This window comes from Myotis lucifugus, unplaced genomic scaffold (assembly GCF_000147115.1).
Source record: "Myotis lucifugus unplaced genomic scaffold, Myoluc2.0 scaffold_97, whole genome shotgun sequence".
Classification (NCBI taxonomy): domain Eukaryota; kingdom Metazoa; phylum Chordata; class Mammalia; order Chiroptera; family Vespertilionidae; genus Myotis; species Myotis lucifugus.
Genome location: NW_005871145.1, coordinates 2,288,315 through 2,297,981, shown reverse-complemented (window position 1 = coordinate 2,297,981; position 9,667 = coordinate 2,288,315). Strand labels below are relative to the sequence as shown.

The 9,667-nt window shown below is 42.5% G+C and overlaps 1 protein-coding gene across 1 annotated transcript; it reads left to right on the top strand.

Moving 5' to 3' along the window:
• LOC102437598 (olfactory receptor 4P4-like) lies at positions 1-927 on the top strand. The gene has a single exon (XM_006092083.1). The coding sequence runs from the start codon at positions 1-3 to the stop codon at positions 925-927; it is 927 nt and encodes a 308-aa protein (XP_006092145.1).
• The last annotated feature ends 8,740 nt before the right edge of the window (positions 928-9,667 follow it).

Sequence of the window (9,667 nt, the reverse complement as noted above, 5' to 3'; positions counted from 1 at the left end):
ATGGGACAGGACAACATCACAGAATTTATCCTCCTGGGACTATTTAGTGGTGAGGATGCAAAGGTTGCCTGCTTTGTGCTCTTCTCACTGTGCTATACTACTGTTCTCTCAGGAAACCTGCTCATTCTTGTCACCATCAGGGGCAGCTGCCTCAGTGAAAAGCCCATGTACTTTTTCCTCAGCTACCTGTCCTTCATGGATGTCTGCTTCACCTCCACGGTGGCCCCCAAACTGATCACAGACTTACTGGCCCAGCGCAGTACTATCTCTTACAACAGCTGCATGGCCCAGTTGTTTTATGCACACTTTTTTGGTGGCACTGAGATCTTCATCTTGGTGGCCATGGCATATGACCGCTATGTAGCCATCTGCAGACCCCTTTACTACATGGTCATCATGAGCAGAAAGGCGTGCTATGTCCTTGTGATGGCCTCTGTCATTGGGGGATTTATCCATTCCATCCTGCATGTATTGATTATTGTCCAACTTCCCTTCTGTGGCCCCAATCAGATAGACCACTATTTCTGTGATGTATTCCCCCTGCTGAAGCTGGCCTGCACCGACACGAGCCTGATGATTATTGCGATCATTTCCACCACCGGGGTGCTGTGCATTCTGACCTTTTTTGCCTTGGTAATTTCTTACATCATCATCCTGTCCACCCTGAGGACACGCTCCTCCGAGGGCTGCCGCAAAGCCCTCTCCACCTGTGGCTCACACATCACTGTCGTGTTCATGTTCTTCTTGCCTGTCATCTTCACCTATGTCCCCACAGCCGATTCTGTCAGTAATGACAAGGTCTTTGCTTTGTTTTACACCATGTTCGCCCCCATGTTTAACCCTCTCATCTACACGTTGAGAAACACGGACATGAAGAATGCCATGAGGAAAGTGTGGTGCCGAGACAAATTATTGGAAAGTCAATGAAGCCTGTGGTGTGTGAGCCCATTGCAGGCCTCCTTGTATGTACAGAATTGTTAATGTCAGCAAATACAGCAGGTACCCAGAGCTGGCATGCTGCCCGTCAAAGGTCTCAGGCTTGAAGAGACAAGTCCCTGAGCCACTCTCCTTTACCTTCCTTCCTTTACCTTTATAAGCCTGAATTCAACGGAGTGGATCAGGCAATCTCTAGGTCCCCTGAAGCTCTGACATTCTGGAATTTATGTCGGGCATTTGGAATATTCTGCCCATCCTAATCTCAGACATAGTGAGCATGACAGCACTTTTATCAGGGAAAATTGTAAAGACTGCATGGTTTGGTAATTGTGCCCTGCTTCCAGAAACAGATATTTTGACTGCGACACCTCTCACAGATAGATAGAGGTCCTAAACACTTTCTTTTTTGAGTTTCCATTGCAATAAAAATACTTTCACATGTTGCTGAATATTTAACTCCTTGCATTAACAAATCACACTTCTAAAAGTGTGCAATTCAATGTAATTATACTGTTTGCACTATACTTACAGAAGTAATTGTAATTAGCTCTTTGTAGCCTACCAGTGGTGTGTTCCTGTAATTGGGAATTTCAAGTGGGATGATGACCATCTTTTTTCAATCCCACAATGTAATTCTTTGACTGTATTTATGACTTCATTTTAAAATTCTCCATGAGTGTACAAATTGATGCTCTTTATAAATGAGCAACATGGAAAATGTTCCATCCTGTGTAAGGCCTTGAGCTTAAGAAGGCACAATGCTAAAGGCACGAATATTCATGGGTGTATTTTGTTAATCCTCAGTGCTCCTTATGAAAATAGAATATGCTGAAGTTTTCTAAAACAATGCAAATCTGTCCCCTTTCCACTGAGGCAGGCTCTGTTACTAGGAAGAAATAAAGAAGATAGAACTAAGAAGCAGGTATAGCAAACTGAAAACAGGAGTAGGCCAACATCATTTTTGGTACATTTATGTGGTTCCTTAATTTATGCAAGACTCCTCCAGCTTTGTGAATTGGAAAGAACTTCTGACTTTATCTAGGGTTGTCCATTTGCGCAATGTACACCTGAGGAACTGGGCCTAGAGGGTGGGGGCACCAAGATTTCAAATATGAGAGACACAGACCTTATATATCCTCATGCTCATCTTCTTCACCACAGTCCCCACTAAGAAATTGTATTGTGTATACTTCATGTATTATTGTCCTCTGTGCAACAGGAATCCAAGTTTTCAGGTGAATATGGCTTTTGCAGAGGTTATCCATAGGTTGATGAAGATTTTAACAATAGTTTCTCTCTTCCAAAAGAACCCTGTCATGTGTACTGCCTGAAAAATTAGGGAGCTTAGAGCCAAAGAGGTGAAAGAAAAATAATGATGTATATTGAGAAGGAAATAAAGACAAAAGTAGAACAAGTCAGGGTTAAATTTTGATGTTGACCTTGTGGCAAATACCTCCTGGTGGAATTATCCAATTCAGAAAGGTGAAGACGAGCAGAAATGTCTATAGCTGTATGGGCAGGTGTCTTATTCTGATGCTTATTTTAATAAGCCCATTATTGATGTGTATGTAGGCCACATTCTATGGTAATCCTATGTGATAATAGACAAACATGGTAATTGACCGTACCTTTGCTACACCTCCCATTGGCTAACCAGCGCCATATGCAAATTTACCGACAACCAAGATGGCAGATAATTTGCATACTGCAGGTGGGGCGGGACAGTGCAGCCACCAGCGCGAGAGCTGCCATCCAGGCCCTGGTGTGTTACCCCAGAAGCCGCCTGCCTGCCACCCGTTGGGCCGCAGGCTGGACCCAGAAGCCCCAGAAGCCGCCCAAAGCCAGTGATCGGGGGGGAGATGGGGCTCCCCTGCCCAGGCCTGACACATCTGGCAGAGGCTTCAGGCCTGGGCAAGGGCCGATCCGGCGATCGGAGGGTGATGGGTGTCGACACCTCTGGCCGAGGTGTCAGGCCTGGGCGAGGGTGGAGCTGGTGAATGGGGGTGTCTGGGGGTCCCCTGCCCAGGCCTGACGCCTGGGCCAGATGCATCAGGCCTCGGTGGGGGGTGGAGCCGGTGATCGGGGGAGATGGGGGTCCCCTGCCCAGGCCTGACAACTCTGGTGGAGGCGTCAGGCCTGGGCAAGGGGCCGATCCGGCGATCGGAGGGTGATGGGGTTTGACACCTCTGGCCGAGGCATAAGGCCTTGGTGAAGGCGGAGCCAGTGATCGGGGAGAGATGGGGTCCCCTGCCCAGTCCTGAAGCCTGGGCTAGAGGTATCAGGCCTTGGTAGGGGGCAGAGCCATCAATCGGAGCAGTTTGGGGGCATCCCCTGCCCAGGCCTGATGCCTGGGCCAGAGGTATCAGGCCTGGGAGGGGGGCAGAGCCGATGATTGGGGGGAGATGGGAGTCCCCTGCCCAGGCCTGAAGCCTGTGCCAGAGGCGTCGGACTTGTGTGGGGGGCAGAGCCGGCAATAAGAGGGGTTTGGGGGTCCCCTGCCCAGGCCTGATTCCTCTGCCCAAGGTGTCAGGCCTGGGCAAGGGGCCGATCCAGTGATTGGAGGGTCATGGGGGTTTACGCCTCTGGTCAAGTTGTCAAGCCTGGGCAGGGGGCCTATCTGGCGATCGGAGGGAGATGGGGGTCCCCTGCCCAGGCCTGACACCTATGGCTGACGCATCAGGCCTGGGCGAGGGCGGAGCCGGCCATGGGAGGTAGATGGGTACCCCCTGCCCAGGACTGACACCTCTAGTGGAGGCATCAGGCCTGGGCAAGGGGCCGATCAGGTGATTGGTGGGTGATGGGGGTCGACGCCTCTGGCTGAGGCATCAGGCCTGGGCCGGGAGTGCCAAGCTGGCGATTGGCGTGAACTACAGAGGAAACACCTTCTCTTTCCGCTCATTGGCTAAGCTCCCTGTATGCCACTGGTAATATTCTTAGTAACTTGGGTAATAAGAATCCAAATAGGTGATCTAGGGTTTTTTACCACACTCCTAGAGAAAAAAAGGAAGATCCGCTGCTGGAGGGTTAACACATTGTTTGTGGGTAGTTTTTATCGCGCGCTAACAGGTGGCGCGGGCCATTTTTGCTAATTTTTTGCGCAAATGGCAACGTTCAGTAAAATTACGATAACTTTAGATTACGTATTTATACGTTACCCGCATTCTACCACTAGTCTATAAAAAACGTATTAATACGTGTCCCGTGCTCTACCACCAGTCAACGTAAAACGTATAAGTAAAACATATAAATACGTTTCCTGCATACAATGTGTTAAGAAATGTCATATCCTGTACTAGCTGGTTTTGCTCAGTGGATAATACCTCGGTCTGCCCACTACTGGGTCTGGGTTTAATTCTGACCAAGGGCTCCTTGGACTGAAGGCTCCTCCCTGGCCTGGGCCCAGGTCAGGGCTCATGCAGGAGGCAACCAATCAAAGTGTTCCTCTCACTTTGATGTTTCTCTCTGTCTTTCCTTTTCTCTGCCACATTTTCTAAAAATCAATGGAAACATATCCTCAGGTGAGGATAAAAAAAGAAAGAAAAAAAGAAATGCCATATCCTATGAAAGACACATCTTGAAAATGCCTAAAGAAGTTGTCATTTTTTCATGGTAAAGGGACTGGAGTCCGTGTTGATGAAAACACCTTGGTGACTGCGGTGACTGGCAGTGGCTGCAGCAGTGGGGTGATAGGGCTGGTGCCTTCCCCTGATCAGCCCGGTTGCCTCCCACAAAGGGAGGCCAGACTGTGGCCCAGGCCCGCTCCCAAAGGGGAGCAGGGTGCAGGGAGTAGGACATCCCCTGAGGGCTCCCATATGTGATAGGGGGCAAGCTGGGCTGAGGGATCCCCCCTCCAGTGCACAAATTTTTGTGCACCGGGCCTCTAATCCTATATAATAAAAGGATAATATGCAAATTGACTTTAATGGCAGAATGACCAGAACAACCACTGGACCAGTCACTATGAGGTGCACTGACCACCTCTTGGTCCCTCCCCCCCATCCATCAGGCACTGATTACCTAATGGCGAATGGGGAACCAGGGGGTGGTTGGGGGGGCATGGCCCACTGCGGGCAGCTGGGGAAGATGGCCCTGATCACAGGCCAGGCCAAGGAACCGTACCTGCACATGAATTTTGTGTGCCAAGTCTCTTCTACACTAATTAAAGGGAAACATACAAATTGACAGTACCTCCGTTATGCCCACCAGCCAATCAGGGCGAGTATGCAAATTAACCCAACAAAGGTGGCAGCGGCCACAGAGCTTGAGGCTTGGGTGATGGAGGAAGCCAAGCATCCTGCCCGCGCTGGCCGCTGCTCAAGGAGGGGCTGGAGCCTTGGTCACCAGAGACCGGGGAGGTGGGGTGGGCAGCATCAGATGCCACCGCCAGATGCTGCCCGCGGGTTAATTTGCATATGCAAGCGCAGAGTGAAGACTGAAGGAGACTGAAGACTGAAGAGGCTTGGCTTCCTCTGCTGCAGCTGGACCAAAGGCCTGGGTCCCACGTGCTAGAGGAAAACCTGTGCTGGCAGCCAAGGGATGGAAGACCTGTTGCGCGAATCTTTGTGCAACGGGCCTCTAGTTAATAAATATTAGCCTTGGACATGAAAGCAAAAGGAGGCTCTTAAGAAATATAATTAGTATATTAGGGTATATTTCTGCATAGAAAGTAATAAAGCTACTTTTAAGACCATTTGGTCACTGACCATAAAACTTACATCTAATACTTAACATCACATATTTGAAGCAATTTAAAAGGATTTCTTTGACAGCACACTTGAAAAGTCGAAGCAAGAGCAAATTAAAATCACCAGTTTTTTTCCACTGGTCTTGTCCAAGAATCACCACGGGGATTGCCTGTGAGATGGCACCCAGGTCCTCTCATGCCCTTAAATACTCCTGACTGCAGCTTCCCCAGGTGCCTCCAAGCCCCGTGCACTGAGGGAGCTGGGCCTTGCTGCTCATTACTGTGTTGGAGGGAAAAAAGATGAGAGCTTTGTGCGTTTCCCCTGCAGTTTGTGATGTAATGCTCATTCCTTTTATGTGTATACAGAAAGTTAATTTTCAAAATATATTTATTTTAAATATAATTTGAAAGCTAGATACAAAGCATGAAACTTTTTTTCATTGCCTTTCTCCCCTAAGAGATCTATTTTATTTAGAATAGATTTTTTTTTTGGTCTTTTGGCATAAGTTCAAGAAGACAAGGATTTCCCTTCAGATATTGATTGGAATGAACTGATATTCAATATGTGAGTTCCTATTTTTTCTTTTCCTTTTCCATCTTTTTTTTCCTTCCTTTTTTGCTTTTGCATGCCTGAGTCTAAGTAAAGTTAGTTCTTTGAGTAGCTATGGACTAATCTATCCTTATCTGCTTCTTTTTTTTAGGAAATTATATTTTCCATAAATATGTGCTCTAAAAATGTATCTCCCTGGTAACTATTTCTTTTATAACTTTTATGGGCTTCTAATTCATGTCAAAATTGGCATTTTAATAGTTTACAAAATGATTTTAAGAGGTCTGTTTGAACAGGAAATGAACAAGGGGAATGCTCTCTTGAAATCTGGCTTGAAACTTGAGATTGTTAGATGCTAGGACAGAAGGCTACAAGAAATAGTGGTGTTTTGTACTCTAGTTCAGATAGAAAAGCCATGATACAAAACTATAAAAGTTTGAAAAAATGATCAAATAATTGACAAAGACAGCAATAATAAAAAGAATAAATATTGTAAAACATGGAAAATTAATTGATGATTTTGATAAATTAATTGATAATTTAGTATATCACTTGATTTAGAAACATTAGTTCTTTGCAGCTGGAAGAATCCATGGATACTAATATTCCTATTTCCTGGAGAGGAAATAGATATCCATGTATCTATAAAATAGCACTGAGGTCATCTGTTCTTCAAGGGTGATGAGGGCACTATAATTTTCAGTCCTTTCCTGTGACTAAATCTGTTTTCATAACCAAAATAGATCTTAGTGATTTGTATCATGGTAGATGTGTCATATGGAGCCAAAATTTAAATTTCTGTCTACTTTTCCATAATAAGAACATATTACATCTTATTTCTGTTCTATTGTCAGGTATTTAGATCAATTCTGTCTTCCAAATTTAAATGAGTCTTCAACAAACACACTTCTGAAATGCTTTGTGGATAGTTTTGCTCAGTTGCTCATAAAGTTTTATATGAACAGACTTAAAATTGTACTTTTATGAAGTTTATAAGTGAGAATAGTATTTCATTACTGTTTAGTTTGCATTTCCCTGAATATTTTTATATATGTTTTGGCCAGTTGGAATTTCCTTTCTGTATATTGCTTAGTCAAAGCTTTTGCTGTTTTAGAAAAATGGGTTACTTAGTTATATATTATTGATTTACAGGATTCATAAATACGCCCATTTTGCCACTTTTAAAAATTTTGATTCAGATGGAATTTGTCACAGAAATTTTAGACGTATTATATATATTTTACAAATTTGCCTTTTGTGCTTTGCTTAAAGAAATGTTCCTACTTAAGATATAAACCCATTCTAAATTTTTCTTAAATATGTTTCTTATTTTACTTGATATATTTGCATATTTAGCCATGTAGAACATAATTTTTTGTGCCTTTTAGGAATATATTTGTTCCTCTAGAAGGAGATTCAAAGTCCTAACATCAGTTACTAATAAGTCCATTATTTCACATCAGTTTGAAATCCCAACTTAAACATGGATTGAATTCCAGTATATTTATGTGTTTATTTATTGACTGCCTATAAGTCCACTGTTGTGTCTTTATCAACAACTCTTTCGTTGCCATAGCTTGATAACATATTTCTGTTATGAGAAGGAATGTCTACCTTCTTCTGTCTTCCTTTATAAGATTAGCTTAGCTATTCTGAATATGAAGTGTTTCTGAACTTTGCAACCAACTTTTCAAATTTTACAACAAATTTTTTCAGAATTTTTGTTTTAATTATTGACTGTATTGGTTAATTTGGAAAGAATTGACATCTTTTTATATTGCTATTCCTTAACCATAAACCTGGTATACCTATTTATGATTGCAATCCTTTTATATATTTAAATATACTTCTATATTCAAGTAAGGGATTCTATTTTTTTTAGGCTAGAATAGGTAACTCACAGTTAAAAAGAACTTTTAATTGCTTATTTTAAACAAATTGTACTACAGCTCAGGACAATTGCAATTGGAGTTTTGTGATAGTTCCCGAGATTTTGCAAGAAGTTAGATCACAGGGAATTGCTTGGGGTTGATGGATGGAATTCAAATTAAAAAATCCATGAACTCCCTAAAATCCTATTAAAATTATCTTTGTATGCCAAATGTTCATTTTTCTAAAACAATTTCATAGGAATTCAGATGATGTAAAAGACATTGTTCAATTAACATTATAACCCTTTATAAACAGGCTAATCAATGTGTAGGTTTTAATTTTTTGTAAAACTGAGCTTTGAGTTTAGCAATTTTGTGATATATTTCAGATCAGGTTGCAGAGAGTTAAGTAAGCGATGGTGTATAATATTTTGCACCAAAGAAACATTTCCGTATAACTAAAATATTCCAAGGACTTGGGCCAATGAGTGTGCAGTAAGCCTGGTAAGGATAAAAAGTGGTTCAATTCAAGGAGCTGCAAGGTGGTGAAACAGATGGAGTGAAAAAGGATTTCTGGATGCAGTTTGCTCCTTCAAGAGTGTGTCCTAAAAGCAAGCACCAGAAAGGGTAACTGAAGGACAAAAAAGGTGAGAACTCCTGGGTTAGACTGGAAAGTGAACTGGGAAATAAGGTCAATTTCAGGGGCGGGAAAAGCATTAAAAGTCCCTACAATGCAGCAACACTCCCCCCAAAGACCTGCTTGTTGCTCTTTTTCTCCCTCCACTTAAAAAATATGTTCATGAAAAGGTTCTTTATAATAAAACTTTTCTTGAATTTTTTTGGGTTGACATTGGTTAATAAATTTGTATAGGTTTCAGATGTACAATTCTACATATGTGTCATCTGTATATTTATTGTGTGTTCACCACCCAAAGCCAACTCTCCTTCTATCCCCATTTATCTTCCCTTTACCTTCTTCTCCCTCCTTCCACCCCACGTTCCCTCTGGTAATCACCACAATGTTGTCTGTGTCTATGAGGTTTTTCTTTTTCTTTGCTTAAGGCCTTTACCTCGGAAAATGTATAAAGGTTCTATGAGCACTTTCTGAAATTGTCACCCAGATGTCCAATATTTAAAATTATGAGCTCACTGAAGTCTAAGGACAATACTGAACTTTCAGGATTTAGCACAGATTTAGTCATTGGAAAGGACTGAGAATTATAGTGATGTCACAGCCCTTGAAGAACAGATTTAAAAATCAATCTTAAGTTATAATACTAAAATTGCATCTCAAAAAATTTTCAGAAAAAAGACTTTACATCTTTTAAGTATTCATTGTTCATGGTACATGTGGGACTTGGGATTTATCATGATTGCAATTAATTGATTATTTGTTCTTTTATTTTTATCATGTGTTTGTCCAAATGAACTGCACTGTACTTGTAGATAGAGATCATATCTTGTACACTGCTTACCCTTAGCACCATTTATAGTGATTGGATCATAATAAATGATCAATGCATATTTATTGACTAGATCAGTGACTTTTAAGTCAATAATTTCAGAAAGTTGAGTGTTTCAGGTATATTAACTTCCTCCCTCTATCTGGTCAAACCCACAGAAGCC